The 15,264-nt window shown below is 38.2% G+C and overlaps 1 protein-coding gene across 1 annotated transcript; it reads left to right on the plus strand.

The window, feature by feature from the left end:
• The first annotated feature begins 463 nt into the window (after positions 1–463).
• Positions 464–13,553, plus strand: gabarapl2 (GABA(A) receptor-associated protein like 2). The gene is made up of 4 exons (XM_041192105.1): positions 464–626; positions 9,942–9,997; positions 11,357–11,529; positions 13,130–13,553. Exons 1-4 carry the CDS (start codon positions 593–595, stop codon positions 13,218–13,220), a joined length of 354 nt encoding a protein of 117 aa, XP_041048039.1. The 5' UTR covers positions 464–592; the 3' UTR covers positions 13,221–13,553.
• The last annotated feature ends 1,711 nt before the right edge of the window (positions 13,554–15,264 follow it).

The raw sequence follows: 15,264 nt of genomic DNA on the forward strand, positions 1-15,264 counted from the left end.
GCCACAAAGAACAAGGACTGCAGTGGTTCAAAAAGATGGATCATCATCACCTTCTCAGGGCAACTGCATGGGAATGGGTAATTAATGTCAGTGCCAACAATGTACACAAAGAGCAGTTACTAACTTGTACCCTTCCAGCTGTGGTGCTTACACTTTCACTCAATTTGGAACCTATTTTGGAAAAGGAAAAAATAGAAAATGTGTCAAAATATTTGTTCTTTAAAGTCATAGGTGATGCAATTTGATGGCTGAACTAATCTTCCAGAACAAACCATAGCATTATGAGGGATACATCAAAGCTCTGTCATTATTCGTATTAAACAAAAATGGATTACTTAGAAAGGTCATTCAATGATATAAACAAGGAATTACGGTGAAAAATAATTTAATCTACAAATTGCATTCTGGCTGTCAGAAATCTCTTGGCATTCTTGCCTGAGGCATTGTTCTTCCTTGACCCCCCTCTTTCAATGAGGAATAGTTGAGTCCGACAGGACATTCCCTGAGCTTGGTACAGTGCAGTGCTCAGAGTTACGTTGTAGCAGCGTTTTGTTTCTTTTTAGTAAATAGATACTTTTATACAGCGGGCAACATGAAATGGATGTTTAAAGAAGACCATTCATTAGGTGAGATTGGTTTGGCGTCTCGGTTACATGTAGCAGTTGTAATGAATCCAGTCTGCTGGGCTGCTTTAGATGTCTAAGGGCCTAGTCCTGACCTGCGCAGTTTGTCTCTCTGGCCTTCTGTTTGTTTTTATTTAGGGTGTGTAAATTGTTGCGTCTATTTGAGTTTTTTTTTAGAATTCGATGAATGATTTGCCCATTTCGCGAATATTGCATCCCATCTACCCATATAACCAATGCTTCAGTAAAACAGTAACACATTGAAACCTGTTTTGCACTGTAATTTCTATATTTAGATATCACAATACAGTACATTATTTATTTATTTATTTATTCATATAAATCGAGACCAGCTTGCCTAACCCCTTTTAATATCGACACCCCTCATTCTCATTGGTTTACTCATACTTGTAAGTAGCACATAACTCTGAGAAACAAGCCAGGCATCACATCAACTTCAAACTGCATATAGTAATTCATTTGATGACTTCCATAACCTAAGAATGTTGAAAAAAGCTTATGAAGTATTTTTGAAGAGTAGTAATTGTTGTCATATGGAGAACATATTTACAAACAGCAGTTGGGCCCCACAAAAATGCAAATTGATAAATAACGATTTAATTTGGTTTTGGCGATTTTCATTAATTGGGTTTTGCTAAGTGTTGGCTTGTACATGGGGTAACTTTCTTGCTCTGGCAAACCAGATCACCTTGGATCCTTGTTTAAGCTCAGTTCAAACTTAGGGTCCTTTAGGGCCCTGAGTTGAGTTTCAGATTCCAAATCCTATCCATTGCCAAGATTGCAACAACAACTTTTATTTATATAGCATCTTTAATGTAACAAAATGTCCCAGAAGCATGATGAAACAAAATATGTCACTGAGACACATAAGGAGATACTAGGACAGATGAACAATAGCTTGGTCAAAGAGGTAGGTTTTAAGGCGTATCTTAGAGGAGGAAAGCAAGGTGGAGAAGTGTAGAAAGGGTACTTCAGAGCTTGGGGACTAGACAGCTGATGGAATGACCACCAATGGTGGAGCAATTAAGGAAGGGGATGCACGGGAAGCCAGAATTAGATGAGTGCAGGTATCTCAGAGGATTTTGGGGCTGATATGTTGATAGAGATAGGGAGGGTCCAGGTAATGGAAGAATTTGAAAGCAAGGATAAGTCAGTTCCAGACTTGATTTCTCTAATAGTTCCCTTGTTAACTCCTAACTCCTAACCATACAAGAACATTTTGTGCTGGAGAAGTCGTTGACCTGAAACGTTAACTTTGTTTCTCCCTCCGCAGATGCTGCCTGATCTACTGAATATTTAAAGCATTTTCTGTTTTTATTTCAGGCTTCCAACATTCACAGTATTTTGCTTTCAGCATATCCACATTAAGTTGTGCACTCATGACCTCACTGCCTTCTGCTGACTCCCTGTTCCCCAACACATTGTAAACAAATGTCAGAAATTTGAATTCAATTTTCCCAGCAGTCGACCTAACACCGCTATTCATGAAGCAAGGATGAGAGAAAATAGGAAACTACAGGCCAGTTAGCCTGACATTACTCATCGAAAAACTTTGCAATTTATTAAGAAAATCTTAAAAGTGCGCTCAGAAAATAATTGTATGATCAGTCAAAGTCAACATGATTTTATGAAAGGGAAATAGTTTTTGATTAATTTATCAGGGTTTTTTGAGGAAGTAACTCATAGAGTAGATAAAAAGGAGCCAGTCGAAGTAGTCTATTTGGATTTCCAAAAGACATTCAATAAGGTGCCACATAAAAGGTTAATGTATAAGATTAAGTTTACACATTGTTTCCTCTGGCTGGGGAATCTACATGTGGGTATGATCTCAGGATAAGGGGTTGATCATCTGGGACTGAGATGAGGAGAAATTTCTTCATCAAACAGTTGTGAATCTTTGAAATTGCCCTTCCTATAGTTGAGTATAATGAAGGCTGTGAAAGATAGACTCTTGGTCTCTTAGGAATATGGGGAGCAGGCAGCAAAGTAGTGTTGAGGCAGAAGATCTCCCATGATCATTTTGAATGGTGGAGCCAGCTCAAGGGGCCACATGGACCACTTCTGCTCCTATTTCTTATGTTATTTTCTCACCCTTCCCCACGACTGCAATCTCCTCCTCTGGTATGAACTTATATGTGCAATTCTGGTTTCCTTTACATCCCCATTCTCCCCACTCCATCTTTGGCAGGAGAGCTTTCAATATCTTGACCCTTGACTTTGCCACGCTTTCCCTCAATCTCTCTACCTTTTTTCCTTTCTCCCCACATTCAAAATTCTCCACAAAACCTTTGACTACATCTTCAATCACATCTCCTAATTCTTCAACTATATCTTGAAGTCCATTTTCCTTCCTTGTGTTAAAAGCCATGGACTGTGTGCGACATTTGGGCCACAATATAAACACAAGTTCTCAGATCTTTCTATATCATTTATTGAGCCTTGGAATTACTTGTGACAGTATTAGCATAAGAACAACTAACAGTTATGATAATCTCTAGTTGTTTATTTCAACATGAGTATTAAAATGTTTATTTTTAGAGAGAGTGCTGTTGTGTGGCAGAGAGAGGAAAGTCATGAGAATGTGTTATATGCTCATCTGCTAATAGTGCCACAGTAATTTTTAGCTAGACAATATAAAAGTGCATAACATAAAAATAGTTTTCCATTGCACTGACTGCCATAAAGCCTTCTGAATTTCATCAGAAGATGGCTGCCTACACTGCCTTGATCTTGTATCATTCGCTGTCTTGTGCTTTTGGAGAGAGTATCTGACGTCCAATGAAGAAGTGTTCCATTGAAGCTTGCAACTAGAGATTTATCATGTTTGAGAACTGGGAGTACTGTTTAATTTGCCATTTCTCTTTATCCTTTGTATTACCACAATTATTCCACACCATCATTAACGCGTAGATCAAAGCAGCAATATTAATGTGAGAACATCTGAATTTAGACTTTGCCTTTCAATGAGCTCTGGACCGGAATTAGATGATGAGTTTAGGCAATAGATGAGAATAAATCAAATTATAGGCCCAAATCATTCATAGTTACCTATAATTAATAATAGTTGGTTGGTGCTTTCTCATTAGCCTGCATTCATAATTGGTTATATTTCTGAGGGGTCAAGATTATTACTTGAAAACATTAATATGAGGATTAAGATAGAAAGTAATTTTATTTTATTTGTTCATGGGATGTGGGCATCGCTGGCTAGGCCTGTATTTATTGCCCATCCCCCATTGCCCTTGAGAAGGTGATGGTGAGCTGCTTTGAACAGCTGCAGTCTGTTTGATGTATGTACCCCAACAGTGCCACTGGGGAGAGAATTCCAGGATTTTGACCCAGCAACATTAAAAGTACAGCAATATAGTTTCAAGTAGGGAATGCACATGACTGTCAATTCTATACAGTGTATACTATAATAAGGGTAATATTCGCAGATTAAACATGGAGTCTGTATGTATGTTGTTTAATTCTCATTCATACTTTAGCCATCAAAAATGAAAAGTGAGTATATTAAGTATACCTTCCACAACATGCTGCCAAAAAGTGAGCATATTTACCTCTTTTTGAAAAAATGGTGGGTTCCCTTAAACAAAATAAATGTCTTCTAAGGATTGTAACAGCAGCATAATTATATCTGGTAATGTATTTATAATATATGGAAAGCCTTTTTATTGTAACTTATTTCTTTAATTCATGGATCCAAAGATGTCACCATTCTTTTGTTGCACTTTACTGTGTTAAATGAATCGTAATCGGTCTGCTTTGTCATGTTGCTCTGTATTATTCATGGTCTGCTCAAGCACTTTGCTGGGATGCCAGATGAGAGTCAAAGAGAAAGGATTTTTTTTTTGCATTATCCTTCCATGGCCTTGCCCCTACTTAGCTCTGTAACTTCCTGCAGCCTTCTGAAAGCTCTGCACTCTCTCCCAAATCTGGCCTCTTACGTATCCCTGATCTTTAATCGCTCCACCTTTCCTTCAGCTGCTCAGGCCCTAAGCTCTGGAATTTCCTCCCTTTACTTCCCTCTTGCCTTCTTTCAGATAAACTTACCTCTCTCACCAAGCTTTTGGCCATCTGTTCCAATATCTTCTTATGTAGCTCAGTGTCAAATTTTATTTGCTAATGCTCTCTTGAAGTGCCCTGGGACATTTCATTACATCAAAGGTATTATATAAATGTGAGCAGTTGTTGTCTAGGGGTCAGTTAGCTCAGTTGGCTAGATGGCTAGTGTAAGGTTTAAGAAAATACCAACAGTGTGGGTTCAATGTCTCTTCTGGCTAAGGTAAACTTAGGACCTGCTAAAAACAAAAAAACTGCGGATGCTGGAAATCCAAAACAAAAACAGAATTACCTGGAAAAACTCAGCAGGTCTGGCAGCATCGGCGGAGAAGAAAAGAGTTGACGTTTCGAGTCCTCATGACCCTTCGACAGACCTGCTGCCTTGCTCTGCCCCTGAGAATGGAAAGCAATGGCAAACTACCATTGATAAAAACTGCCAAGGAAACAGCTCAGGTTGAACCATAAGCAGACAATAGGCCAAGGACCTGCCTTCAGGCAGAGCACACATGACATGAGTTGGTGATCCATTACCCAAAACTGTCATGGTGAAGAAACACATTACTGTTGCATTTGAGGTTCCTTGTTGTTTTGAGGCACAATTTAGTTTGTTAGATACCTATATATCAAGAAAAAGCATGAAACCTTTTTAAACATCAACACTGTTTTTGTACCAGCTGCAGTTAGTTTGAACTCCAACCAGTGTGAGACCATCACCTCAATGCAGTTTCATTGTTTTCCAAAATTTGGACTCTCCAAGTGATAATTGTAAACTCGTGATACCATACTTCGCATCAGGCCAACATAAAATTGCATCATTTAACGCAGAAACTCCAATGTAACTAGTCTGTTAATATAAGTATGGAGTATTACACTTCATTGTGGTCTGTTTGAGCTTTTCTTTAAAGCGAGAGAGTCCCATGTCAAAATATCAAAACTAAACAGAGCCATCCCTATATTTTCACAAAAGAATGAGCTCTGTAATTTGCTTTGCCATTTGTAAACATAAGGCAAGAGTTACTATGAGCACACAAATGATGTGCAAATGTATGATTGCTAAATTAAAGTTTTCAGCATAGAAGTGGATTTATAGTGTCTTCATGCATCAATAAGTTGCATTTATATAGCATCTATAAAATACTTGACAGAAGAAAAATATACTGTACTTATTGTTATCTTGTGTGTTTTTTATGTCTTAGATATGGTTTAAATAATATAGAAAGGAAGAAAACCAAGCATTGCAGTTCATTTCTAGGATTGAGTTGGAAAGCAGAGAATTTATGTTAAACTTGTATTGAACTTTGCTTAGATCACATTTGGAATACCATGAACAGTTCTGGTCTCTGTTTGCTAAAAAGGTGCAAAAAGATTCACAAGGATGGTAACAGAAATGAGAGGATATACTTAATCAGGAAAAGCTAAACAAGTTGGAGCTGAACTGGAGAAGGATGAAGGGTGACCTGATAGGCATTTTAAAAATTATGCAAGGGTTTGATATGGTGGATGTAAATAAAATGTTTCCATTTGTGGGGTATCCAAAGCTAAAGGTCTTAAATATGAGAGAGTCACTAATAAATCCAAAAGTGTGATAAGAATGGGGAACACATTACCACAAGGAGTAGCTGAGGTGAATAGCATAGATGCATTTAAAGAGAAGCTAAGTAAGCACATAAGGGGAAAGGAGTAGAAGAATATAGTGATTGGGTTAGATTAGGGAGGGTAGCAGGAGGCTAATGTGTAGCATAAATACTAGCATGGACTGAAAGACCTGTAACAGTTGCTCCACTTAAGACAAGGCAATGATCCATCTCCAACAACAGAGTCTAAGTACCTCCCCACAATATTCAAGGCATTACCATCATCAAAACCCCCATCATTAAAATCCTAGTGATTATTCTTGACCAAAAACTTAATTAGATGAGCCACATAAATACTATCACTAGAAAAACAAGTCAGAGGCTGTGTAAATAGGGGTGAGTGACTTGTCTCCTGATTCCCTAATGCCTTTTAACCACCTACAAGGCATAAAGACAGAAGTGTGACGGGATAATATCTGCTGGCCAACACAAATGCAGCTCCACCAACACACAAAAAGCTCAACATCGTCCCAGCAAAACAACCAGCATTGGTCAGCGCCCAATCCATCACCTTAAATATCACTCCCTCCACCAGTCGTGCAATGTAGCTGCTGCATGTACCACCCACAAGATGCACTGCAGTGACATGCAAAGCTCCTTTGACAGCACCTCGCAAACCCGGGACCTCTATTACCTAGCAGAAAAATGGCAGTGTGTACATAGGAATACCACTACCTCAATGATCCCGTCCCCCAAGTGGTTTGGAAAAGTATTGCCGTTTCATCACCACTGGGTCACTGTCCTGGCACTTCTGCTTTTATCTGTCTTGCTTAACCCTATCTATCTTTTTCAATCTTTATGTTGCTTTTTGTACCTAACTTATTCATATTATATTTCCTGCTTTGGACTTGGCCTGTTCTGTTGAGGATTCTTCAATTTGTTTGAAGATTTGCCCTGATTACAGACACCACAGATCCCTTGCAGAGAGCATTACACTGAATAAGATGCTGGATTAGAGCAAGTCTCTACTCAAGAATCCAAGAAAACTTTTGGGGCAATTGTCAGTGAGGTGAACAGCAAGTGCTGTTCCTCCGCCACCGAACTTAAAATCTGAGCCAATATTTCAACAGACCAATGGGCTTTGCCATAAAATTACCAGCTTCAATACTCTCTAACTTCTAGTCAAGGAATATAAATAGTATTTGGCTATAAATTATAATATAGACACTTGTAAGAATTAAAGATATTCTGCTGCTTAGATACTTAAAAACATAAGTTGAGGATTATCAGATCGGCCATGATCTCATTGAAAGGTGGCGCAGACTCAATGGGCCGAATGGCCTACTTCTGCTCCAATGCCTTATGGTCTTACACATATGTGACTGGTTGAATGATTTACAACTTAGAGCCGGTTATCATGATTTTATTATCAGAACAGCTTGTACATACCATAGTTGTATCAGTGACTCCAAGGTGTCGGCATTCATTCTTTCATTCAAAGCAATGGTATAATTCAGCATGAATAACATTTGTCAATTACAGTTTAGTGATTTGAAAGAAAAATTGAGGTATTAGTCCATGAGCAAATTGCTGAGCAAATGGGATCTATTTTCTCTGGAGTTTATAAGAATGAGAGGCAATTTCATTGAAACTTACAAAATTCTGAAGGGGCTTGATAGGGTAGATGTTGAGAGATTGTTTCCGCTGGTCTGGGAATCTGAAATGTGGGGCACAGTCTCAGGATAAGGGGCTGATCATTTATGACTAAGATGAAGGGAAACTACTTCACTCAAAGGGTTGTGAATCTTCATAATTCTTTGTCCCCGAGGATTGTGGATGCTTCATCATTGAATATGTTTGAGGCTGGGATAGACAGATTTTTGGTCTCTCAGGGAATCAAGGGATATGAGGAACAGGCAGGAAAATGGAGTTGAAGCCTAAGATCAGCCAGGATCATACTGAATGGCGGAGTGGGCTCGTTGGGCCATATGGTCTACTCCTGCTCCTGTTTATTGTGTTCTTATGTCCTCCTTCTATTGATTTGGAGTTTTTACAGAGAGAAAATTATCACTAATTACTCATTATCTAAAATATATTCTTATTTGTCTATCCTACATACTGAGCCACTGAAAGAGTGAAATTATGTAAATTATGTCTTGTGTATATAGTTTGAGCAAATGTTCTCCACCTTTCTAAGACAACCAGTAGGCAAATAATGCCAAGCCCTCCAGTGATGAGTCTACGGTAAATACAATAAATCTATGCCACGTGAACAGGAAAGTCACAGGTTCGAATTGTTAACTTAGCTGCTTTTATTTAGGGGAGCAGTAGGAATAATTACGGCACCCTTTCTGTTATTGTTGGTGGTCTTGAAAGACATTGGGCGTCTTGTAAGAGATCTGGCAGGAAGCAAAGATCTTTCCTTAAAAGTACTTTTATTTACATAACTATATAAAAGATTACAGGGCAGAACAACTGCTCCGCTCTAAGGTTAATCTCACTCATCTCTCTCTGACTGGCATCATTATGATATCGGCCAGAATTTTATGTTCCCTCATAGAGTTCTCAGGCAGAAGGAGCGTGGAATTGCATGGACAGGATTCCCTCTAGGTTCCTGCCTGCCCTGACCTGGTAGCGATTTTACACTGACGTGGGCAGGGCCTCGGACGGGAAGCCCACCCTTGTCCCAATTAGATCTTTAAATGGACACTGGCCATTTAAGGGCCTTTTCCTGCCCAGCCTCAATTTTTAGGTTGGCAGGCGGATGACAGTTCCCTTTGGACTGGGGATGGCCTTAAGACCCGGTGACCTCCTGACCTCCTGCTCCCCCCCCCCCCCGCCTATCCTCTGAGACCCCGATTGCACCCCCGCCCCCTCACAACCCCCCAGGCCTTCCCTACCCTCCCCACGCTGGGACCTCTGATACTTACCTGTCCTCTGGTTCCCGAGACTTAGTTCCAGTTAGCTCCCTGCAGTGCCTCTTCCAGCCACTGCAGCGCTGTGCGTGGAGGAAATGGAGAGCTGTCAGCCAATCTGATTGGCCGGCAGCTCTCCAAGGCAGGACTTCTTCCCGAGTAAGAGGCAGAAGTCCCACCTTATGCCAATCAATGTTCATTAGAGTGTAATATGGCATCGGGACTGCTGGAATCAACAGGGATGTGTTCCTCGCTGCCACTTCGGATGGCAGGGGCTGAAACCCTGCCATCCTGAAAACTCAGCCTGTAGCTCCTTATACACATGCTCAGTAGTTGTTACTACAGTGTTAGAGTTTACCCTTTGCTCTACATCTCCCCCCAAGTCTTTATCCCTACATTATTATATACATATCCTCCTACACTCTTGAATTAGGGAAAGGAATATTGGTCTGTCTTCCCACAATTGATTAATATTAAGAACTCCTGCTGGATAGTTACATGGTTGTCAGGTGTAGACAAGGCCTGGTTTAGATGTGACTAACAAAAAGGTAGCCTGTTGAAGGTCACACATGAATAATTGTTACTTGAGCAAGATACTGGAGTTAACAGCTGTATGTGGAATCTTAACCCAGCAAGGGAGTCAGCAGTATTGGACAGGAGGTAAGAAAATGTGAGAAGAAATGTATATTGTTAGGTAAATGTGTATGTGAAATTTCTCACTATTCATTCTGACCTTCATTTTGCAGAACACAGGTGTGTCGAATCTGCCAAAATCAGAGCCAAATATCCAGACAGAGTACCAGTGAGTATCATTTCAGTAAAATGGCATAAAAAGGTTTTCATAAGAATTATTTTGGCATTATGTTTTGACATAAAAGAGGAATTATTTAAACTGCTTACAAGAATTCTTTCAAACTTAGCATTCAAAATAAAGGTCCTCCTGTGTTTTGTACACTTGATAAGATCATGGTCAAAGCTTCAAACAACTACAAAATAGTGGCAGGAATTGATAATAACTTCTAAAAGGAAAATGGATAAATATTTGAAAAAGAAGAATTGAAAAGGTTACATGGAAAGAACAGCAAAATGGTAGAGCTATAGTGGGCTGAATGGGTGACTTCAATTAAATCTGTATAAAATTATTGAGTTTTACGTAAGTCACTTATTTGGAGCACCAGTGTTTCAAATTTGCATTTCGTTAGTTCGAACTTTGAAAAAAATCACAACCTATTAAAGTAAAAGTTTAAATTGGTTGAATTTAAACAAAGAGCAGAGGGTTGGGTTTACAATAAGCAGCTATGACAGTGTATGTACTTGGATCCAGGCTAAGGTTGTAACACGCATGGATTAAGTTAGCCCCTGAAGGGGAATGTTATAAATGATTACACCAGAAAGAAATAATTGCAGTGTTCTTTATAGATCTGGGTTACTAGGAAAATTGATTGATGAAGCAAATGACTTTTCCTTTAACCTATATATTTTGTAATATCTGATTTATTGTGCACCAACTAACAAACAAGGTATTTACATGTAAACATACACAGAACATCCATTATGACCTTTATTATTGACAGAAAATACATACTTTGTCAGAAATATTATATTACTTACATTGTTTTTTTAACTATCTGATCTGTATGAAGCAAACTTACTCAAGTTTACCCTTTTATCATTTTATGATCACTTTTAAAATGTGTACATGATTTCAACAATTTACCATAAAGAAATTTCTCAGGATTCTATTAAAGCAGTGGAAATGTCAAGGACTATGTTTTGTGATCATTAAGTACCTGCCCAACATCTGCTCCAGTTAAAAATAGAAAATGCTGGTAACACTCAGCAGATCAGGCAACATCTGAGGAGAGAGGAAGATAGGGTTAACAATTCAAGTAAAAGACCTCTATTTATAGTGCTTTAAATGAGCGACTTGCAGCAATATTAATGGGGCTTTTCTCCGAGTGCCTGTAGCCACCCATTTCATAAGATCAGAGTAAGTGCAGTCCCTGTAGTGTGCCTGCCACATAACATGATAATCCATCTTGGTGCTGTGTTTGTTCCTACTTAAAACATTTATAAATTGGAATTATCTGCAAAACATTTATAAGTTTCATCTATTCATAATGTCAATATTACATTTATTTATGAGTTTTGGTTCCAATAGGTGATAGTGGAGAAGGTATCTGGCTCACAGATAGTGGATATAGACAAAAGAAAGTACCTGGTGCCCTCTGATATCACAGTGGCACAGTTCATGTGGATTATTAGGAAACGGATCCAGCTGCCATCTGAGAAAGCCATCTTCCTATTTGTAGATAAAACAGTCCCTCAATCCAGGTCAGTGGTTTAATGATTTGCAATTGGCTTGTTTAGCCAGATTTTTGAGAGAGAAATCTGCACTGATGGTATAAATGAAAAGCTTTATATGCATGAGGTAAATATTAAAAAAACTTTTATTCATTGAAATGAAATATTTAAAATGGGATTATTCTTTGTATAAAGCAGACATCTTCAATTTTTATTTAACTTTTGATTCACAGAACTATAAGTTATGTATCTGGCAAGGAATGTGAATTTATATCTGTATCTGTAGCATCGTTATGGCATTTAAACACTGTGGTGAGGATTATGAGTACAATTAATGGAATAAAAAGGCCATTTAACAACAGTAGAAAGTCCCGATTACCTTCATAATTCCTTTGGGATTTGTCACCCAAGCCATTTAAAATAATCTGTATTCTACTTTTACTCATTATATATCTTCTACATTTGGTGATAGCCTTTCTGAATTTAGTTGTATCTTTTTGTATGGTGTGCATACCATTTGTATTTTCACTGCAAATGTAAAATGGATTCGTTCAGAAAACCTCTGCAAGAGAGCTTGGTATATTATCTATGTCAGGTAGGTTATTGTAATGCTTGTGGTACTAGCCCAACAGTTGAGTGATCATTGCTGAAAATAGAGACGTGCTGCCAAAGCTTTTTGTCTTGCATTCATCAGGACAAACCCAAGAATGCCAAATTTCAAACAATCACAACAATTTATACTACAGGCAAAAAGGGTGCTAATTGGTTGGCAAGTTGATTCTGATTGGCCAAGGCATTGCCATGGAGAAAGTAACAGGGAACTATAGGGTCCCCAGGCTCCTGGGTAATTCAAAAAAAGATGGGCTTGAACATATTCCTTTTTGTAGAGAATGGATCCCTGCATACGAATGTATTTTGCTACTAGCTAGCATAAGCGAGCCATCTTATGAGCTTGAATGATTACCTTAAATTGATTGTTAGTGTAGCTTTTAGGATTGCTCAGCAAGTGCTGCTGTATTGCGAAATCACATCTAACAGTAAACATTTTGGATTTGGATTTGCAAGCACAGACTGGTTGAGCACAGTCTGTACTCTACCTTTTATGAACAACTGAAGGAACATGCTGTTTGATTCAATCAGCCAGTCACTGTGATATACAGTCTATGTACCTGGCATCGCACCGGCACTGAAATTCATACAGGATTGCATGCCCCTGCCGTACCACCTGTTCTCACTGACGTGCAATGGCTTCCTGTTTCTTGATCCTGGTATTTCTCCATGGATTTTCTTCATCTCATCTCTGCAACTTCCTCCAGCTCTATGTTCCCCTCCCAAAATTTCCATTCCTCTTATTTTGGCCTTCTGGGCACCTCTACCTCCCTTTGCCCCACCTTTTATGGCAAAACTTTGCACATCCCTCTCTCACAATCTCACAACCCATGATTAAGCCCCATCTTTGCTTGAAGTATATTTTACTTATGCCTATTTGTGAAGCACCTTGGGATTTTTTTTATATTAAAGGGACTGTAATTCATTTATCACATTTATAGCTCAGCAGTTCTATCAACCGTCAAAACTGTTAAAGGAACATTGCTTTATTATTATGCTCACTGTTTGTTTCTCGTTATAGTTTGACCATGGGCCAACTGTATGAGAAGGAAAAAGATGAAGATGGATTTTTGTATGTGGCTTATAGTGGAGAAAACACATTTGGCTTCTAAATGTCTGTGCTTTAGCTCACAGCCACAGTTAATGCTCACCAGTGGAAAGCCTACTTGTACTGTAGATACACTCTCTTTTTGGAATATGATCTTGTGCGGAACATTACTCATTATGAATGCATTTATTACTTGTTTCACACTATATTCAGTTTATTGTGTTTAAATTAATAAATTATATAAACAGATTAGTTTTCTTTGCAGCTAAGTATTGTGACATGCCTGCTGTTTGAGATTTTTAATTAGTTTAGACCCGTATTTAAGAAATGTTGTGTAAATATTGAATGATAAGGTGGCTGGAACAACCTAACCAACAATAAAAGACATCAGAATTTAGAAATCAGTGTTTGTGTTTAAATTAATAATAGATGTTTCTTTATTTTGTACATTTAAGTAAAATGAAAGATATTGAAAATATCTTACTCTCTGTCAATAAAAAAAGGAAGAGGGAACCTACATTGTATCTTAAATACACAGTAATGATTATTCAATAATGCAATGATAGATTACAAGAGTAAAGATGCTTGGGAATAGAAGGGAGATTGTATTCCAGAGGATTAGCACATTGTTCCTTCATTCAAATTCATATCTATTTTATGTTCATTAGATGGAAGTCTCTTTTCTTTGAATGTTGTAAGTTTTTTTATATGTAGAGTATTTTAATTTAACTTAATTCTTAATTACGCAATTATCTGACTTCACATTAACCCAGTAAAATCCAGTAAATGTTGTGGTTCGACAAGACATAACCATAATGCAAGATGGACTCTCGAATAGCAAATTAAAAGAAAGTATTTTTAAAAAGAGAAAGTATACTTATCAACACAAAATAAACTTTACAGCTTCAAACAAGTGATCAGGTTGCTGAAGAGTAAGGTTGTCCCTCAGTTCCTTCATTGATGGCAATTCTTTCAAATTCTGCTTTGGGAGCATCCGGTATGTCACTAGCTAGAAAAGATGACTTTTATTCCTTAAATTATCAAAGGTTCATCTCAGACCATGTCTGTGTAATTTCTTAATTGGTAATTTAATTATTGGTTTGTTTTAATTGGAGTTTGAAACGACAATGTACATAGATGGTCAAAGGGACAATGTTTCTTTTGCAGTGTCTTTTGTTATCTGACATTGTACAATTCTGTAGTGTCCATTTTGGTTAAGGCTTATGCTGAGCTTAGTACAAAGTATTTGATTTGATGCTTATCAAAAGCAGAATCTTACAGCAGCTTTTTAGTACTGATTCAGCTTATAAGCTTTTAAATCCAGCCTTAACATATCTACTTGACTAATTACTATTTCTTCAAAAACAATTTAATTGAGGTACACTATTTGGTCAATCATCTGTTTCTGGCTGGTTCCCAGTTATGTAATAACTCTTAATACATGTGAATAATTATAAAGTACAGAACATAAGATGGCTTCTTTAGCACAAAATAGCATTTTGACATTGTTAGCTTATTGCAATGAATATAACATGAAATCAATCTAAAAAATGGTCAAGTTCCACTAAAATCTACTACCCAGGCTTGTTTACACTATAACCATATTAAGTGAAATGTATCTGACCAGCGTGATTTCAGTTTGAAGTTAGACTGAGAACTCAAAACTACCTCAGTTCAGCAGAAATGGGCAGCCTTGTTCAGGAAGCATGTGGGAATGACTGGTGTGAGAAATGAAAAAAACCACATCAGTGCAATATGGGAAACTGGCCTGAGATAAAGACCATTGTTGTGGTAGAACAAAGGGATCCTTTTTCTGCATTGGCCATGCTGTACATGACCTGGGAATGCCAAGTGCATTTTGCTAAGGTACAAATTTTACATGGCGGGGAAAGAGGAGAGTTGGGATTGGCCCAAATGGTGTAGAAATTTAACCACATGATGTGCATGCAATGCCAATTTTCAGTTACCTGCCCAGAAGCCAGTCTGATTGATAGGCTTGGCTTCCAATCAAGCGAGGAACAGATCAGTGAAGGCCACAGGACAAGGTAGTTCTGCATGCTGGTGATGGGAGAGGGTCTTGCCTGGGCAGGTGGATTTTGATCTGGGGA

The sequence above is a fragment of the Carcharodon carcharias genome, chromosome 7, assembly GCF_017639515.1.
Source record: "Carcharodon carcharias isolate sCarCar2 chromosome 7, sCarCar2.pri, whole genome shotgun sequence".
Classification (NCBI taxonomy): Eukaryota; Metazoa; Chordata; class Chondrichthyes; order Lamniformes; family Lamnidae; genus Carcharodon; species Carcharodon carcharias.